General features: G+C 40.6%; 2 protein-coding genes across 4 annotated transcripts in view; one reads left to right on the forward strand and one right to left on the reverse strand.

Annotated features, from left to right (window-relative positions):
* The window catches only part of LOC135115890 (15-hydroxyprostaglandin dehydrogenase [NAD(+)]-like), a 29,492-nt gene extending 18,887 nt beyond the window's left edge, over positions 1-10,605 (reverse strand). The window contains exons 1-2 of the mRNA XM_064032993.1: positions 10,417-10,605; positions 943-998 (exon numbers count right to left, since the gene is read on the reverse strand). Coding sequence (XP_063889063.1) covers positions 943-998 — 56 coding nt within the window. The 5' untranslated portion in view covers positions 10,417-10,605. The remainder of the gene's footprint in view (positions 1-942; positions 999-10,416) is intronic.
* LOC135115886 (uncharacterized) overlaps positions 1-19,878 on the forward strand; it is a 35,028-nt gene extending 15,150 nt beyond the window's left edge. Inside the window, exons 1-13 of one of the 3 annotated variants that reach the window (XM_064032984.1) lie at positions 12,090-12,139; positions 12,539-13,040; positions 13,209-13,391; positions 14,492-14,655; positions 15,061-15,271; positions 15,649-15,760; positions 16,049-16,240; positions 16,372-16,459; positions 16,841-17,054; positions 17,272-17,392; positions 17,800-17,984; positions 18,332-18,462; positions 19,326-19,878. In XM_064032984.1, the coding sequence (XP_063889054.1) occupies positions 12,819-13,040; positions 13,209-13,391; positions 14,492-14,655; positions 15,061-15,271; positions 15,649-15,760; positions 16,049-16,240; positions 16,372-16,459; positions 16,841-17,054; positions 17,272-17,392; positions 17,800-17,984; positions 18,332-18,460 (1,821 nt within the window). In that variant the 5' untranslated portion in view covers positions 12,090-12,139; positions 12,539-12,818 and the 3' untranslated portion in view covers positions 18,461-18,462; positions 19,326-19,878. Of the gene's footprint in view, positions 1-12,089; positions 12,140-12,535; positions 13,041-13,208; positions 13,392-14,491; positions 14,656-15,060; positions 15,272-15,648; positions 15,761-16,048; positions 16,241-16,371; positions 16,460-16,840; positions 17,055-17,271; positions 17,393-17,799; positions 17,985-18,331; positions 18,463-19,325 lie in introns of those variants that run through there. The other 2 variants (XM_064032982.1, XM_064032981.1) reach the window with 2 other exon arrangements.
* The last annotated feature ends 258 nt before the right edge of the window (positions 19,879-20,136 follow it).

Below are 20,136 nucleotides of genomic sequence, written 5' to 3' on the forward strand. Positions count from 1 at the left end.
AGAGAGAGAGAGAGAGAGAGAGAGAGAGAGAGAGAGAGAGAGAGAGAGAGAGAGAGAGAGAGAGAGAGAGAGAGAGACTCGAGTGAAATCAGACTCATCGAAGAGCTGGTTCATACTGGAGTGGTTATCAGGAAAATCAACAACCTGAGAGGGGAAAAGAGAAGGAATTGATGAAGAAAACGAAGCCTCACACAAGCTGAAGAGGGAGAACGGATAGAGTGGCACCAGTCATCTCCTGGCAGCTGAGGGGAATTGAGGGAAAACACGTTACGCAATACAGGATCTTTATTGCAAAGTGTATTAGTTGTATTAAATGTAGCCAATCTGGACGAGGATAAGAAAAAATCTGAAATAAAAATCAAAGTATAAAGTGATCTAGTGACCGTAACAGCTTCGATTACAGAAAGCAAAAGGACACGAAAAGATGAAGATGGAGTAAAGGGAATACGTAAGGTAAATAAATAAGTAAAGAGAATAAAAAGAGTAAAAAGAATATTAGTATGACTGTGAAGCAAAAGTAAGAAAAAAAAATGAAGATATGGAAGTACCTAGATAAGAAATGGTAATATGTTCATCAAAAGTAAACGAAAAAAGATAATTGAAATTGATTAAGTTGAATTAACTGACCAGCGAAACACGTTAAATCTGAAATAAGAGAAAAAAGGAGGTTAGGATTCAAAGAGAGGCATTACAAAACAAGCAATTATGTAAAGTAGCAAGATCACAAGAAGTCATTAGAGCAAGTGGAGCCAACAAGCCTGTAAAATAAAAAGAATAAATAAACATATAAATAAGATAAATAAGAAACAAGCCAGCCATCAGCCAATCAGTCAGTCAGCTTCAGCCATCAGCCAGTAAGCCAATGAAGACATTCCATCACCACCACCACCTCCGCTACAGCCAAAGCCGCACCACAGAAAGCCGTCACTACAAACTACTTGCCTGTCAGACTCTGGTTGTGTCTGCTCCTTGGACTGCGACTCGAGGCAGCTGCCCATCTGAGGCGAAAAGAAGATCAGCAAGAGCCTCACCAAAAGCACCAGCACACCATGACCTTGAACAGCACCAAGGATGAGACTGTGTAGGACCTTATTCTGAAACATCTCTGCGCCGTACCCCCACTTCTTTCAAAAGGCTCTATTTAAAGTTACACTAGCTTTTAACGGTGTTTTTACTGTTCTAGCGATAGATCAACAAGATTTCTTCATTATTAACCGAGGAAACATTCTTGAGAACACGACTTGTTAGCTCTGTGGCCTTTGAAAATGGTCGTGGTGAATGAGCAGAGAGTTTTTGAATACAGGCCTATGTACTTCTTCTATGTCATTCTTGACCAGCACTGCCTCAAGTCACATCTGTAATGGTTGTAGCGACTTGCAATGCTCCTCTCTTTCTCTCCCTTGCCTTTTGTTGCTTTCCTCCCACCATCACCCATTCCCTCCCTCTCCCTCTCTCTCTTGCGTTATTTGATATTTTTCTTCTCTCTCTCTCTCTCTCTCTCTCTCTCTCTTTTTTTTTCCAAGCCGTCTCTTGTCTGATTCTCCTCCTCCTCCTCCTACTCCTCTTTGTCCTTCAATTCCTCTCTCCCTCCCTCCCTCCCTCCCCGCTACGCTGTTTCTTTCTTATTTTCTTTTCTTTATCCAAAGTTGTCTCTAGTTAACTGGTTCTGCCTGCCTCAATACTCTCTCTCTCTCTCTCTCTCTCTCTCTCTCTCTCTCTCTCTCTCTCTCTCTCTCTCTCTCTCTCTCTCTCTCTCTCCTGTGTACATATTTAACGTCTTATATTCGAAATTGTTAATTAATTAATTTATACCCGTGTGTATACGTGAGGTGATCCGTCAGATAGGATTGGAATGCATAGACAAACTCATCCCATTGTCTTGAACGGAGCAATCTTCCCTGTCAGAACCCAGTCATGCTTAACTTTCACTTTTCTCACATTCCACTGATCCTCTCCTTTTAACTCTTTCTTCTCTCTCCAATCCTTATACAACCTCCTCTCATCCTTCTCTCACTCCAACGCTCACTGTCCTTATTTTTGTCAGAAAGGATCGTCTAAGCCCTCTCATATCTTGCCCCTCGTGTTAACTTCCTCTGAGCTCTCTCCCTCACGTCACTGCTTCGTCACTCTTGCGTCACTGTGATGCTCGGGATGCTGGGGAGTGTCTGGGAAGCTACGTGCGAGTCATCTTTCAGGAAATGTGAGATGAGGTTAAGAAAAATAATGTTCTGGTGTGTGTGTGTGTGTGTGTGTGTGTGTGTGTGTGTGTGTGTGTGTGTGTGTGTGTGTGTGTGTGTGTGTGTGTGTGTGTGTGTGTGTGTGTGCCTGTTGTTCACAGTCACCTTCATGTGTGTGTGCGACGCGTGAACTGCCTATATCAACACTTACGTAGTTGCATGACAGCTTGGAGGAATACTACTTGGGGAATACCCTTATGACGGACACACACACACACACACACACACACACACACACACACACACACACACACACACACTCTCTCTCTCTCTCTCTCTCTCTCTCTCTCTCTCTCTCTCTCTCTCTCTCTCTCTCTCGATTAAACCAATGTTTATACTTCATTATCGCCAGTTAGTTTGCAGATCATCTGTGGGTGTTTGTTGGTTCTTCCTAGTAGAGAGAGAGAGAGAGAGAGAGAGAGAGAGAGAGAGAGAGAGAGAGAGAGAGAGAGAGAGAGAGAGACTTCCACTGTGATCATTCTTTATTTGAACAGGAAGTAAGCACTAAAAAGAGATGAAACACTCACTGCTTCGAGGAACTGGATGCAGAAGATCATGTTTGATTTTCCCAAAGGAGAATGACCAGTTAAGTGAATGTGGTGCCGTGAAGTGTAGCAATTTTACAGACAAATTTAAAAACAATTAACGCAAATGTAAGAACGATAAGATTATAAGTTGTACGAATATGAATAGTCTTCTCAGTATGTCTATTTTTAGTGAGACCTCGGTTCAGAGATGACTTTATAATATGAAGTACTGAACCTAATGAGGAAAATAAATCATGATAATAAGTAATCCAGTGAATGCTATAGCAGTAAAAGCTCACATTGTTTATTGCCATGGTCATCTGTTAACTTTCAGAGCACTTTATTGTTTGCATGGACAGAGAGAGAGAGAGAGAGAGAGAGAGAGAGAGAGAGAGAGAGAGAGAGAGAGAGAGAGAGAGAGAGAGAGTATGAAATTAAATTTGTTCAGTAATTAAGAGAATGTAGTGCAAAAATGTGTCTTAAAAGAGTTGCAGGTTATTATAGCAAGACGTGTTGTGCAGTGAAAGTATTGGTAATGTTGTTTGTTGTCAGTTTGGAGCATAAGCTTGAAAGAATGCTTGAAGAGATTAAACCCTTTTGGCCTTATCTTATTATACTTCCCCAGTATTAACAAGTAAAGCTTTTTTGAAAGGCACCACTGACAACAAAAGTGACTGAATATCTCCATTATGATACTGTTTTGGCTTAGTATAATCCCGTAATGGTAAGCAAAATAATTAGTTTCATTTTATAATTAAGTGCAAGATCTAGTTTCCCACGAGTAACAGCCAAGGGATTTAATCATTATAAATACATGTTGTGATTGAATACCTCCATCATAATGCTGTCATGGCTTTGTATAATCATGTAAGGTTAATCAAAATAATTGGTTTAATTTCGTCAATAAGAGCAAGATCTAGTTTCCCACGAGTAGCACCCATGAGTATAAATAAGTGTTGTGTTCTTATCTTGAGGAGGAGACCCCCAGCCCCGCCCACCATGATAGTAACGAGTACGCGAATGATAATGCACTAGTCAGGAGGAGTTGCCACGACGGGCGAAGCTTGAGGCTGATGTTCAGAAGTGTAGTGGCATTTGAAAAGACGTATAAGCTTAAAATCAATCAATAAATAAAGCTAGGAAAAATAAGTCCATGTTCCTCCATATTTTTCTCTAACTTTTACGAGATTTTATTGTATTTGATCTCCTTAGATTTCTTTCTTATGGTATTTTCTTTTCTTTCCTTCTTCCTCCGGTCATTTCATTCTCTTGATTCACCCGAGTATATTCGTCCCCGTGGACATTGACTAGTTTCTTTTTTTTTTTTTTTTTTTTTTTTTTAGGGCGAATATAAAAAAAAGTGAGTCACATACCCGCGTCAGACTGGGCTTTGGGAGGGGTGACCTTGAGAGAGAGAGAGAGAGAGAGAGAGAGAGAGAGAGAGAGAGAGAGAGAGAGAGAGAGAGAGAGAGAGAGAGAGAGAGAGAGAGAGAGAATTGTCAATCTTATAGGTTATGATTCTTTTTTTTTTTTTTTTCATGAATCAGCTATTTTGGGCGGCAGTCAGTCAGTGTGCCGAGTGACGCCCCACAACTTCCATGTTTACTCTTCCTTCCTTCTATTTATTCCTAAATCATCGTAACCTTTGATTCATATGTATTTTCTTCTGCTATTTTTTCTGTTTCTTGAGAGACTTACAAGTCACTTCACGACCACTACGTAAATAGTTCTGTACTTCTTTTGTCTTTTATATATATATATATATATATATATATATATATATATATATATATATATATATATATATATATATATATATATATATATATATATATATATCTTTTATTTTTTCGTCCCACTCGAACCACGTCTCGAAACAGACTCAAGATTAGATTAACGTTAAATGAAATTCATGATACGTAATCTGAGAACCTTTCTTCATTTGTTTATCTGTCTAAACTGTCAGTGGGTATCAATAGTTATTCAGCAGAAATTAATGATATTTTTTACTCGAATTAAACTGAAAGCCGCTAATAAATGATAAAGCTATTTACATTCCATGGAAAGTGTTCAAAGATACAATGATTAATCTATCCGTCAGACCGAACCATTTAATTAAAGTTGATGGACATTGAAGATAACCAGGGTGATGAGAACGAGACTTATTGATCAGTAATATACTCAACGCTTATTAAAATAAAGTTAAATCCATGATACGTACTTAGAAAATCTTACATTTATTCATCAATATGTCTAAGCTATTGAACTGTGTATATTACTGGGAGATCCCGGTCTTTCTCTCTGTCTATCTGTCTATTTCGCGTTTTCACATTAGTGAGCCTTACTCGGGGATAGCACCGCCTTCATATTGTCGATAACACCCGTCGAAGAGTAGAGAGAGTAAAAAGTATTCGAGTAAATCAAAAGTTTTCACCGAAATTATTCAGCTAGAGGAGATATCGCGAGTTACTTAGGTGGCATTCATTTTTTTTTCGTATTCGTATGAAATTTGATGTGCATATGTCTGTACCTTAAACATAAAATCCCCAAGTTTCACAAAGATACGATCATTAGTTTGAGAGAAAAAATCAAAATCACACCCCGAACGTGGCTGACATTGAGATTTATGGTCCAGAAATTACTGAACACGGTGGACATTTTAAAATCCACTAGGAGAGATGAATAGCAGACCATTCAAAACCTCGCACTTGTGCCGGCCAACATGTAACTGCCGGAACTGAAAAGCTGTTAACATTATTTCTAGCGATAACTGGGAGGATTGGAGAGCAACACAGGAGGGAACGACAGGCGGGACCTGGGAAAACGCAGACATGGGAAGGGAAGCAGTTGGGGTAAGGAGGGGCACACATTCTTCTCCTTCCTCCCAGTAGATGAAGCAATTCTTAAGCCTCGTCAGTTTAGGCAGAGCAGCGAAGCGTTTAGGTGGGTCTTGTCCCGTCTTACCTGCGTCTCTGCCAACATTCCTTCCACGTGTGTTTGTGTGTGTGTGTGTGTGTGTGTGTGTGTGTGTGTGTGTGTGTGTGTGTGTGTGTGTGTTTATATGATTACTTGTATATATGCAGGGGCACATGGTAAGGGTTGTACGTGTGTGTGTGTGTGTGTGTGTGTGTGAGAGAGAGAGAGAGAGAGAGAGAGAGAGAGAGAGAGAGAGAGAGAGAGAGAGAGAGAGAGAGAGAGAGAGAGAGAAATCAAGTAATAATAGTAATCTATGAATCATCACTTAAAGTCTAAACACACTTCTTTTACCACGAACATCTACGTAGCAAGACCGATCCACTCTACCGATTCCCTTTGCTGACTTAATATTCAATGTGCTGCTGGCAGGAGATACAGCGACTGGGAGACTGGATCACGTCAGCGGTAAATTTAGTCAGTAGCAATGACAGAAATTGCTTAAACCCGTGAGACTCTCATGTAGACTACTTTCAAAGGCAACAGAGCTAATTTGTCAGGTTCCCTTGAGTAATTTCCCCCACTGATGCAGAATCTTTGTCCAAATATTATTGTCCAAATAATTATGAAAATGGATCCTGAAAATATTTGTTATATCCTTGAAGCAGCCGAGTTTAGGCGCTGAAATATTTAAGGATAAGTTGTTATGTAGATAGCTTACAGACAGAGGTACTGTTGAGAAAACTCTAACATTGTATAAGTGTGAGTGATGAGAATGCAAAAATGAGTCATAAGTTTTTTTTTTTATCATATGCTGTCAAGATAGTTCACTAGATTTTTTTTTCCATGCATTTCTTGTACCAGGTTAAACTTTTCCCAATAGCACCGTGCATTTAAGAAGGCGTGCTATACCATCACTTCACAAATATACGTCTGACGATTTCTATTGGCTTGTCAGTGTTAGATGGTTGTGCTGGTGCCAAAGTTACCATCACTTGTTGTTGTTCTTCTAGGTATCCGTACAGTTGTGTTGTTATAGGATCTGTACGCAGCGAGGATCTGTTCTTTGTAACCCTCTTCACCCCACTTCTCCATAAGTAGTCCAGGGATTTTTTTTTCTTTCATGTAGGAGGGACACTGGCCAAAGGCAACAAAAATCCAATAAGAAAATATGCCCACTGAAATGCCAGTCCCATAAAAGGGTCAAAGCAGTGGTCAAAAATTGATGAATAAGTGTCTTGAAACCTCCCTCTTGAAGGAATTCAAGTCATAGGAAGGTGGAAATACAGAAGCAGGCAGGGAGTTCCAGAGTTTACCAGAGAAAGGGATGAATGACTGAGAATACTGGTTAAGTCTTGTGTTAGAGAGGAGGACAGAATAGGGGTGAGAGAAAGAAGAAAGTCTTGTGCAGCGAAGGCCATGGGAGGAGGGGAGGCATGCAGTTAGCAAGATCAGAAGAGCAGTTAGCATGAAAATAGCGGTAGAAGACAGCTAGAGATGCAACAATGCAGCGATGAGAGAAAGGCTGAAAACAGTCAGTTAGAGGAGAGGAGTTGATGAGACGAAAAGCTTTTGATTCCACTCTGTCTAGAAGAGCGGTATGAGTGGAACCCCAGACATGTGAAGCATACTCCATACATGGACGGATAAGGCCCTTGTAAAGGATTAGCAGTTGGGGGTGGTGAGAAAAACTGGCGGAGACGTCTCAGAACACCTAACTTCATAGAAGCTGTTTTAGCTAGAGATGAGATGTGAAGTTTCCAGTTTAGATTATAAGTAAAGTACAGTCCGAGGATGTTCAGTGTAGAACAGGGGGACAGTTGAGTGTCACTGAAGAAGAGGGGATAGTTGTCTGGAAGGTTGTGTCGAGTTTATAGATGGAGGTATTGAGTTTTTGAGGCATTAAACAATACCAAGTTTGCTCTGCCCCAATCAGAAATTTTAGAAAGATCAGAAGTCAGACGTTCTGTGACTTCTCTGCGTGAAATGCTTACTTCCTGAAGGATTGGGCGTCTATGAAAAGACGCGGAAAGGTGCAGGGTGGTATCATATGCGTAGGAGTGGATAGGACAAGAAGTTTGGTTTAGAAGGTCATTGATGAATAATAAGAAGAGAGTGGGTGACAGGACAGAACCCTTAGAAACACCACTCTTAATAGATTTGGGAGAAGAACAGTGACCGTCTACCACAGCAGCAATAGAACGGTCAGAAAGGAAACTTGAGATGAAGTTACAGAGAGAAGGATAGAAGCCGTACGAGGGTAGTTTGGAAATCAAAGCTTTGTGCCAGACTCTATCAAAATCTTTTGATATATCCAAGGCAACAGCAAAAGTTTCACCAAAATCTCTAAAAGAAGATGACCAAGACTCAGTAAGGAAAGCCAGGAGATCACCAGTAGAGCGGCCTTGACGGAACCCATACTGGCGATCAGATAGAAGGTTGTGAGGTGATAGATGTTTAAGAATCTTCCTGTTGAGGATAGATTCAAAACTTTAGATAGGCAGGAAATTAAAGCAATAAGACGATAGTTTGAGGGATTAGAACGGTCACCCTTTTTAGGAACAGGCTGAATGTAGGCAAACTTCCAGCAAGAAGGAAAGGAAGATGTTGACAGACAGAGCTGAAAGAGTTTGCAAGCACGGAGGCACAGTTTCGGAGAACAATAGGAGGGACGCCATCATCGTCCATAAGCCTTCTTATTGTTTAGGCCAGTGAGGGTATGGAAAACATCATTGCGAAGAATTTTAATAGGTAGCATGAAATAGTCAGAGGGTGGAGGAGAGGGAGGAACAAGCCCAGAATCGTCCAGGGTACAGTTTTTAGCAAAGGTTTGAGCGAAAAGTTCAGCTTTAGAAATAGATGTGATAGCAGTGGTACCATCTGGTTGAAATAAAGGAGGGAAAGAAGAAGAAGCAGTTATTGGAGATATGTTTGGCTAGATGTCTCAGCTACTCTTCTTGACTTTGGAATATAGATAGAGGTGATTCATGTTGTTGTTGTTGTTGTTGTTGTTGTTGTTGTTATTGTTGTTGTTGTTGTTAATGTTGTTGTTGTTGATATTGTTGCCTTATTTCTTCATGCATACCTCCTCTTCCCCCTCCCCCTCCTCCTCCTCCTCCTCCTCCTCCTCCTCCTCCTCCTCCTCCTCCTACTACTACTACTACTACTACTACTACTACTGCTACCACCACTACTACAACCACCACTACTACCCACCTTTTCCTCTTCTGTACCTCACGAACCACACTGATACCTTATACATTTAGGGTGTGGCAGAGAAGCACTTTCACTTGCAAGTTGTCCTGAATATTGACCACTACTGAGGTCAAGGACGATGCACACACACACACACACACACACACACACACACACACACACACACACACACACACAGAGAGAGAGAGAGAGAGAGAGAGAGAGAGAGAGAGAGAGAGAGAGAGAGAGAGAGAGAGAGAGAGAGAGAGAGAGAGAGAGAGAAATAAGAAGTATAACCACGTGTATTATGTAAGTCATTCTGGTCTTAAGATTTCAATACAGACCAGACCGCAAAATCATGATGTTACGATAATTTACTCTCTCTCTCTCTCTCTCTCTCTCTCTCTCTCTCTCTCTCTCTCTCTCTCTCTCTCTCTCTCTCTAGGCAAAAACAGTCCCGGTCTCTTGTTTTTACCGAAATGTGATCCCTGCTTGAAAAATGAATAGGTCTTATGTGTGTGTGTGTGTGTGTGTGTGTGTGTGTGTGTCCGTCACCCTGACCTTATAGCTGACGGACAGGAACAAGATAAGTTTACACGAGTCTTATTCCCACGCGGTAATTTAGTCTGTCTTTGCTCCCTTTTTTATGGTCCATGTCAGTTTCTTATTTCTCTTTTTTTTTTTTCTGAGTTATTGTGTTCGTTCACGTAAACCTTCCCGGTGCAATGTGGCAAGCTATCGTCGCAACACCTCATAGTCACAAGCACTGGTAATCCCGCTCGTAATTAGATACTATTAAATTAACCTGATACTGTGATTGTAAAACATACGTAGTGGGATGAAGAGAAATTAACGAAAATGAATGGTTTCCTGGGATTATTTTCATCACTGCTAAGGTTTTTTTTTTTATTATATCCAACTATCTTATTATTACTATTATTATTATTATTATTATTATTATTATTATTATTATTGAATTGACGTAATTTTCTGAAGGATGACGATAATTATTCCGGGGTATAAGTCATCTGTCATGCCTAAAAATCTTTAAGTACACTATTTGTTTGATCTACTGAGGGTGCGGTGAAATGTACATGCGCATTTTAAACAAGTGAAAGGGTTCAATAGGTTAAGCAAAAGTGATACCTGAATATTAGAATGAATAGGCAGGTGTGTACTCAACTATAAAACGAAAGGGTGAAAGGAAAGAGGCAAGGTGATCACAAACAGGTTAGCTGAGAGCTGAGACTTGCTAAGCTGCCGTTCTGTAAGCTGAAAAGGAAAATCACGGGCAAGATTCACAGATGGTGCAGGAAGTATACTAGACCTGCCCTTTGTAGCCCGGCAGGTTCCTGACACTATCATCTTACTTCCAAACCCGCAGTGAGATTATTCACAGGTCATTCCTTGCTACTTACTCCTTCAAGTTTCAAAACGCACCACAGGCTTGATAAAGACATATCAATAATGCGAACAGCTTGAAAAAAAAAAAAAAAGAGGACCATGCCTTAGATTAAAGCGGAATGACAGCGTAAGTGACATACCTTTAGTGAGGAATGTGAAGGCCGTTCAGTTGCGGGCAAGATGCGAGTGGCGCGTACCCTTCCTTTCACCACTACGGTCGAACAGCAACTGTGGCTTGTGGCCGGGTCTGGCTGTCTGTGGTGGCGGCTGTCCCCTCCTCCCAGCCGCGCGGAGCCATGGCACGAGGAGGGAGATTGGTCAAGACTTGGTCACAGGGGCGGAGGAAGGGAGGGGATGGATGGGGGTATGAGGCTATAGTAAGGATCAGTTGAGGAAATGTCTATGAATGGAGAGAGAGAGAGAGAGAGAGAGAGAGAGAGAGAGAGAGAGAGAGAGAGAGAGAGAGAGAGAGAGAGAGACGTTGGGAATAGGAATTAATTAGACGAAAGACGGAGAACATTTGAATGTAGAGAATATCCTCGTGTGTGTGTGTGTGTGTGTGTGTGTGTGTGTGACCTGCAAGCCAATCTAGTTAGTGTATGACCTGCATGCACAACCTTCAGTGACTTTCATTGCCTTATTACGACAGAGACTGCTTCAGGTTAGTTTTTACTCATTCACTACTCATTCACTTATCTTCATTTATTATTATTATTATTATTATTATTATTATTATTATTATTATCATTATTATTATTGTTACTCTCAATGCTGACAAAAAATAAACTGCATTGATCTCTCAAGTAAATAATCGTAGAGTACGTACCTACCATTTACAAGAGAGAGAGAGAGAGAGAGAGAGAGAGAGAGAGAGAGAGAGAGAGAGAGAGAAATCCTTTACAATAAACTACTGATAAACTACTAATAAACTACACGCAATTATCATATAGGTTACTAATGCTTGCCTGACACTAATGTTGTAATCCAGTCATGTGAGTCAGTGAATGAGTGAGTAGTGTTTGAGTGTGACGTAAATGCGATGTGACGTGAAAGTGACTGACGTATTGCACGTCTCGTGAATGTACCTAGACTGGACTTGGGTAAACGAGGTTTTAGTGACTCACGCGATGGCAAGAAGTGTCTTTTACGGAGAAGGAGAGGTAGCGCGAATTTTTATTTTTTTTTCTTTTCCTCATAATTCATTGAGTATTATTTTATTACTGAGCGACGTTTGTTGTTGCCTGCGTTATTTGATTGTGGTGGTGATGGTGGTGGTGGTGGTATAGTAGTGGCAGACTAAGCAGAAGTGGTAGTAATAGCAGCAGCAGCAGCAGCAGCAGCAGCAGCAGCAGCAGCAGCGGTAGTAGTAGTAGTAGTAGTAGTAGTAGTAGTAGTAGTAGTAGTAGTAGTAGTAGTAACAAAAGTGATGGTATTTGTCTTCGTATCCTCATTATTCTCTTTCACTTAAATATAGAAAATCACTAAGTATACATACATACATACATACATACATACATACATACATACATACATACATAGACTACAAACTGCAGCACCACGTGACCGACCATAACCTGAGAAGACAGGAAGGAAGGAAGGTACTACAACCACTTCATTCATTCAAGAAGGCAAGAAAGAATAATATTAATTTGATGACAAAAAAAAAAAAAAAAAATACCTTTCAACATAACGCTACCGGATGCAGGCGTGTCTCTGACATTGTTATGACATGTATCCTATCTTAAGATCTTGCTTTACCCTATCTATATCTGCTACACTACGTGAGTCGCGGACCACCAGCAGACAAGAAGCTAGCACCTGGCGCCACTCGGCTGAATCAGAGAGGATGTGTCGCGGAGAAAGGTTATTGCTTACTGAGAAGAGCATGTGCTTCGTGAACTCACTGGGAAAATTTGAGAGAGAGAGAGAGAGAGAGAGAGAGAGAGAGAGAGAGAGAGAGAGAGAGAGAGAGAGAGAGAGAGAGAGAGAGAGAGAGACCCGTTAGAAGTGAAGATCAGACAGATCCAAACAAGTTATAGAATGCTGTTAAATAATGGGAGGAACTGCACTCAAGAACATTATAAAAGTGTTTACCGGCACGCGGTAGTCTGTCCGAGGAAAGCTGTTGAAAAAAAAAAAATAGCGTCAAATTTAACTTATTCTTAGTTGTCTTTATTTTCATGTTCCAGATGATGTTCCAGATGATGTTCTAGATGTAGAAGTACCGTTAACAAATGATGTCAATTTGTTTCTTCCCAGCAGATATGAGGATGGAAACACATGGCGATAGTGGTGGTGGAGGTGGTTGCCAAGGTAACGAGATGACGCCTGGCCAGCTGGGCGTGCCTTCTCCTTCCTCGCTAGAGTGAAGGAAGCGTATTGTTGTTGTAGTCAGTTTAAGACATTTTTCCGGACCTGTCAAGCTGAATTACCACTCCCAAAGCTAAATATAATTCGAAGGGTGAATGACACCTGACTGTGCTGCCTGGTGGAGACTGTAGACTGACGAGGCGGTGGTGTACGTGGAGGGCGTTGTGTCAGAATGAACGACCCACCGGATATAAAACTTGGTTTTGGCAAGGACAAGTGGCAGAAGACTAAGGCCACTTCTGACATGGCTTCCAAGAGTGATGAAGAGATTATCAGGGCAGTCCTGGCTAAGTTTCATGTCCCAAAGAAGGTGGTCGAGCCGAGCCCCTACTTGCCGCCCCCAGAGCAAGAACTGTTTGAACACAGTGGCCGCTCTGTTCGCCAGCAGCATAAGGTGAGCACACCCGCCAGAGGTGATGTTCTAACAATACGCTCTCACTTTTTTTTTTTTTATATGAATTACATTTTTAAACTTTGAGGCATAGAAAATTAGTTATTTCCTATTGATTAATCTTATGAGTTCTATTGAAACTAGTGTATTCACCAGTACACTGTGTTGCAGGATCTTGCCAAGAGTGGTAAGGACCCCCTGGCTGTGTCAAAAGTGAGGAAGGGGACCCAAGGCAGACCAAGGGACACTGAGCAACTTGGGCCGCCCCGCCGCCTTCGTATGGGGGGCCCCAGCCTGCAGCCCCTCACAGCCAGAGAGTACCTCAGCACCGCACGCACCACTGCCCGTGATAAGGTGTGTGGTCCCCGTAAATCAAGGATGAGAGATTGCAAAATTATACTGTTTCTCATCCTTACCATGAAGCACCAACACTAATACATCCTCCTTAAACCCAATTTCAGTAATGGGACAGTTGTCTGGTACAGTTGCCTTGTCTGCCTCCTCCACAGAGCCAGTAAACACCTGCTGATGTGACAATTACTCCCACTGAGCTCTCGAGCACTGGACTGGTTTTGTACTAGACCATGGGGTGCTGTGAACTTTACAATGACTTAACTGTGACCTCAGTGAATGTTTCCCTTTGTGTTTCACAACACAAGGGGACAATCACAGCCTGCCCTTAAAAGACAACTCTCTTCCTTCACACAACTCTATATGCATCGACTAAAGATTTCAGGGGCCGTGTCCAAATGTTTTTATGAACATCTCAACAAAGCATCAGACAGGGATGCAATTTTGGTAGTGGATGTTTGAGGCCCTAACCTAATTGTGAAAATTATGCTTTGGTGCCAAATATGCCATTTATAAGAGTAAATTTAAGGTAAACTGAGCTAAAATATTCAGAGAGAGACAGCGAGGCTGGCTGCTGTCACAATACATGCCCCTCCGACCATTCAGGTCATGACATTGGTGTGATGTTTAACTATGACGTAGTAGTAATCGCTGACCCAACTGGCAGTTCTGTCTTTCTAATCCCCACACATACTGTATATTCTCTCTCTCTCTCTCTCTCTCTCTCTCTCTCTCTCTCTCTCTCTCTCTCTCTCTCTCTCTCTCTCTCTCTCTCTCTCTCTCTCTCTCTCTCTCTCTCTCTCTCTCTCTCTCTCTCTCTCTCTCTCTCTCTCTCTCTCTCTCTCTCTCTCTCTCTCTAGATTAAAGTCTCCTGGAATGACTTTTTTTTTCACAGAAATTTTTACAGCATCATCTCTTGGGGACTTAAGCCACAGCAATAGTTTCAAGTCTCTTTGTATAAGATGGTGGCAGAAGAGGAAATTTGTGTTGGTTTTAATAGAGTAATACAAATATGAACACACTAGGTGAAAGATAGTACTGTTAGCAAAGAGTTTCAGTGTATGATTTGAGTAAGAGGATTAAAGCAACACTTCTTTTGACAGAACTTGGCAAGGGTGGCTGATGTGGAGTCCCAGCGCCTGCAGGAGGAGCTGCAGCAGGAGAGAGCTGTCAATGCTGAGCTGGAGACTCAGCTCAAATACCATGAGGCAGCTCTTCAAGAATTCCTCCAGTACCATTACAAAGAAGTAACTGAGACCATGACAAGGTTCTGATAATATAATTTCAAAAATGTTAGGATTGAGATGATTCTTATTATTAGGTCGACCTTTATAGGTCAGTTTTCTTGAATCACCACTCACCATGTGTTGAGTTGAAGGAGTTAGGTATTCATTCCACTAAAAGTATGATTATTCTGTCTATTATAGCCATTGTAATAATTCTCTTTCAAACTTTTCTTTTGAGAAACTTGAGGTAATGTACATTGTCAAGTAAAAATAGAATTACTTAAATATTTTTTGTTTCCAAAATTAAAAATATACACACCTGTAGTTTTTTTTACAGAATAAAGGATATGTCTTTACCAGCATAGGTGACTTCATACAAAATAATGAACTGTTATGGGGATACAGCAGATGAAGCAGATAAAGGATCTTCATTCTCTCCTTGACAGAGGTGACATTGCTAAGCACAACATGTCAGAACAGGACATACGTATTGACTATTACTCTGGTCTGCTGGCTGAGGCTAAGACTGTGCAGGAGGAGGAAGAGGAGAGGCTGCAGGAGCTGACAGCTTTCCAACAGTTCTTGGCAGCTGTCACTCCTTTACAGTCTTTAAAAGACCTGAAAAGAAAGATTTATGAGATCCATGAGAAAGTCAAGGTAATGCTAAGTTAGTGTTTTTATTGGCTTTGTATACTGGATATGACTCACATTTTACTATTATAGAGAATAAGGATAAGGATATTGATAGGCAAATAGAAGTTAACAGAAGCAATAGCACTATATAAACTTTGCAGTTCATCTTGAGTTTTGTCCACAGTGTTGTTTGTATTGTTAAACTTCATTATTATCTGTTTTTTATTTCATACTTTTTCATTATGGAGACAAGCTGTAAAAAACCTGTATACATATACTCAACATTTTCAAGATTTTTCCTTAGTGATGAATTAAGTTAGGTTTGATGATAATGATTTCTAATAGTTGCCTTTTTTTATATTTTGTGATCAGTGATGATATTTACTGATTATTGATTGCAGGAATCTTCATCCTACATAGCAGGCAGACCCCTAGAGGGATCCGACATTGCTGATCTTGCCCGAGCTGTCACTGTTGCGACAACTGACAATTCTCAGGCTGTCTCACCCAGAGGTAAATTGATGCACTAAGGGAAAACTTTAAATAAAACAAATATAATTCTCTAATTTTTTTTTTTCCATCTGATCTGAACAGTAAATATGTATAACACAGCTCTACATAAAAAGGTCATAAGTAACAGTAGTTCTAGCAACCTCCATAGCAGGGCTCAGCAGCAGTCTATCTTACCTCTTCCATTCACCTGACCTGATCTGCTGACTGAACCACATGTGAAAGTCTGCTGGGGAGGCTCCCAAAGCTGCATCTCCATTTGTGATTTCATGGCTGTAACATTTATTTCAGGTGAGGGAGGTCCAGGTGGCACACTTGGAGCTGACCTTTCCCTTCTCCGCATGCTGAGGACAGACATGCCACAGAGCAGGTCCTCCTCCAGGCTGGGCAACAGACAGGCACTCTTACAGGCTGTGGAGAGTTCAGATGACCAGGTGGCAGTTGTTAAGGAGGACAGTGAAGCCTGTGACCATGGAGCATTTGGTATGGAAACAAACTATATGATGTGTCTGGTAGCATGAGCATACATCTGTCATACTCACTGGGATTTTTTAGTAATTATTTTTCCATTCTTGAAACAGTTTTGTCCTTCATTAATGCTTTATATTTTGCAGACGAGTTCCTGGGGGATGATCAACACTTGGTTAATCTGGCTAGTGTGTATGAGTCTCAGTGCCATGCCCTTCTTGCCCTTCTCACCAGGTACTTTATATTCATTGAAAGAGGGGTTGTATGATGAATTTTTTGGATACTTCTCACACTTATCAATGAATTTACTAACACCCACCACAACAATGGATATGTAGTATGTATGTACTTTATTATTAGTAGTAGTATTTTTCCATATCTGACCATCTTTCAGTTAAGTCAGTTGGTATAGAAGAAAAAGCAGAATACATAAATGTGGTCCAACCTGCACAGATCTTCAGGAGAATTTTTACACTGCTCAACATTATGACTGGCCTACACAATTCAGATTTTTACTATGTCCACAAAAAAATATTTTCACATGTTCAGAAAATTTAGTATTCTGTATAAAATCTAACATTTTTACCAATGCTGAGGGACTTCATGCATGAACAGAATACAGAACCAAACAGAGGCTCTGAACAAAGAAGTAGACAGTCGGCAAAAGAAGCTGAACAGTCGCCTGCAGGAAATAGAGCAGCTGCAGGAGAAAGCCCGAGGGGGAGGCCACGAAGGGCAGCTGCAGGACCTCCAGACACTGATAAAGGAATGGCCCAGGCTGTCAGGAGATGCCGAGGCTCAGACACAGTTGGACCAACTTGTGGCTCAGGTATGATGTTTTTGCCATCATCATCCGCTTTCCCATTTTTCACACATTTTCTTGTCAACAGAAGGGCACCACAGCTTCACTGCTTGGCTGAAATAACCTAAAATGTGATTATGTTGATCTTTTACATGTATACATTTCCAGTCATGTTAATGATATTGGAATATAATGTTTCATTAATTTTTAAACTATGTAATCAGTTTCCCTTTTCTAAAAACAGATTGCAGAAGTAGTGAGCGATGTGTTTGGGTCCAGCAAGTATTCCCCTTTGGTTCCTCAAGCAGTGCCTGAGGTACCTCCACTCAGGAAATTATCCCCTGAAAATTCAGCAAAGATCAGAGGTTTGTATTGCATATCTATCAATCTGTATAATGGGGTGACATCCCTTTAAAAGCAGGTTACCAGTATTATGCATCTACATGTATACATGAAGATATGTCACCATTTCTACGCATTCATCCCACCAGGACTTCATGGTGTATCAGTCCTTCAAAGAACCTTATTCTATATGATATACTTCTCTATTTAAAAAGTTGAAGCTTGCATTATGTTGGTGAAAACTACATTTTAAGTGTCATAAGTATTTTCATGAATGTTAAGAATTTGTTGCCATTCCCTTTACCAGCAGTACAGATATCTGTTAAATTCAAATCCATCTAGAATGAAAAATTATACTAGAAAACTGGTTTTGGTGTAAATTTTGTTGCTTTGGAAATTGAATGCCTGATATGACCACCTATTTTCTAAGGAGGAGGATCAGAGGACAGGTCTAGTCCAGACAAGGAAAGCCAAGGTGATGTGAGAATGAGTGAGCCGACAGTCAGTGCTGGGATGGGGCAGGAGGCTCTGCTGGCACTCCTGGAGGCCAGAGTGACAGACCTTTGTGCTCAGCTCGACAACATTGATCCTGGCCTGAGGGATGCCATTTTCTTGGTGAGTGTTACTTTTATTTCCACATTGTATTGTTTCTTCACAGAATAAAGGCCCTGTAAAACTTGGTGAATGTGAATATATTTACTAATGAACACTGATGAAAATCTTAATGTAAGTAAATTTACTTACAGATGGAAAAGCAGAATATTTGAAGGATAAGTGTTAGACACATGAAAATGGAAATATGTAATAAATGTCAAATGATTCTCAGAAGCAAGATGGTCTGCATAAAGAGTAAAAATTACCAATTTTGAATAATATATGAAACAGACCAAGCATCCTTAAGAAATGCACAAAAGGTTTAGAGATGTCTTTCCAACACTAAGAACCTCATGTGGTGATTACAGAATTGTGAACAGTCCCGCCAAGCTCGCCTTAAGGAAGAAAAGCGTCAGGAGGCTGAGATGCGGCGAGCAGAGAGGAAACAGCGACACCTGGAGCGAGCCATGGCCGAGCCTCCTCCCAGGCCACTCTGAGGGTTGGTAGTCAGCTGGGAATTTGGTGTCACACACTGATAGTTTGTAGGGGTTGTAGTGATACTGATACCATTGTACGGGTCTTAAATGTGCAGCATGGTAATGCAGCTAACCTATGTTCAGCAGGTCTTACTTTACAGAGCATTGTGTTCATTCAATAACCATCATGACTAGAGTTACACTTGGTGTGTAAATAAGTGTATAACACTTAGCTTATCAAGTTGTAACTCTACATATTAGGGTACTGTAAGCTGAATTTTAGAGTACACTGGCCATTGGAGTAACTGGTCCAGCATAAATAAACTATTTCTGTACAAAACAATGTTGTGTATTTAGCAAACAATAATCACACCTCAAATAAATTTGTGTCTTTATATTCTCATGTTCAGACTTTGTCTGTCCAAGAAGCATCAAAGGTTCTACATTTACTGTTGTCTTGAAAATCCTATTTACTTTATATTTTAAAGTATGACTAGTATATTAAGGTCTTGTGGTCCAGTAATTAAATTTGATGCAAAGCATTTCATTCTAAAGCAACTAATAAGGTAGTATTTCATCTAAATATGAGCCAGGATCAGAGCACTCTAAGGTTCCAAAGGTGCCTTTTCTTCCTAGAGGGAGTTTCAGTCTTGCTGTTATGCTAAGGTGCTAATGCTGCCATTTTTTAAAGATGGCAGTGCTCAGTGGAGCTTTTGAGTATGTTCCTTTTCACAAAACAGCAATAAGATGCCTGTAGATATTTTGAGTATGTGGCTACAGGACTGTAGTAGGGAAATGGGGAATAGATGGATTAAGTGAGAATGGGAAGTACTTGGTGAGCTTATGTGCAGAAAGAGAACTGTTTCTTACTAACCCCTTCTTCCAGCATGAAAATGATCTACATGTATTCATGGAGGAGAGACAAGAGGGATAACCAGAGGAGCCTGATGGACCATGTAGCAGTGAATGGGAGATTAAAAAAAATTTTCAGTGCCAGGGCAGTGAGAGGGATGCTTGATAAGTTATGCAGTGAAAGTTAAGATGAAAATAAGAGGTAGATGGGAGTTTGGTAGGAATGTTGGTATATAAAACGAGTACAATAGTAGCTGGTGAAAAGTTAGACTAGGAATGTAGAGAAATAGAGGAGGCCTTCAAAGAGAAGAGAGCATATGAGATGTTACAGAAAAGTGTCCCAGAGGAAATTAAAATGAGGAAAAACATAGTCTTGGAGCATGAAAGAGAGAACTGCCAAGAAAAGTAACAGGGCTTGTTGAGTTTGGTAGGAAGCAGTGTGAAAAATTCAATGAGTAAGTTGTGCTGAAAGGAAGTGAGGAGAGAGCAAGTTGTGCTAAAAGGAAGTGAGGAGAGAGAGAGGATCTAGAGGAGTGTGGAAGTGTAAGAAAAGAGAGAGATGGAGTTCTTGTAGGCACTAAGGAAAATGTGTGGAAAATGCATTTTGACTGCCTGATGAATGAGATGGTAGAAGAGGTAATAATATCTATCATGGATATTGGGGCTGAAGGAGAATGAGAGGTTATGAAGAGAAGAATTGCTAGGAAGGAGATAAAGAAAGTAACATCTAGACTAGTGTGGCAGATCTGCAGGAATGTAAACTAGATGACCATAATACCAGTGAATCTAACATATGTTATGTATTTGTTATTGTAGTATATGGGATGTTGAGTATAATGTAGAAT

The sequence above is a fragment of the Scylla paramamosain genome, chromosome 30, assembly GCF_035594125.1.
Source record: "Scylla paramamosain isolate STU-SP2022 chromosome 30, ASM3559412v1, whole genome shotgun sequence".
In the NCBI taxonomy this organism is placed as follows: domain Eukaryota; kingdom Metazoa; phylum Arthropoda; class Malacostraca; order Decapoda; family Portunidae; genus Scylla; species Scylla paramamosain.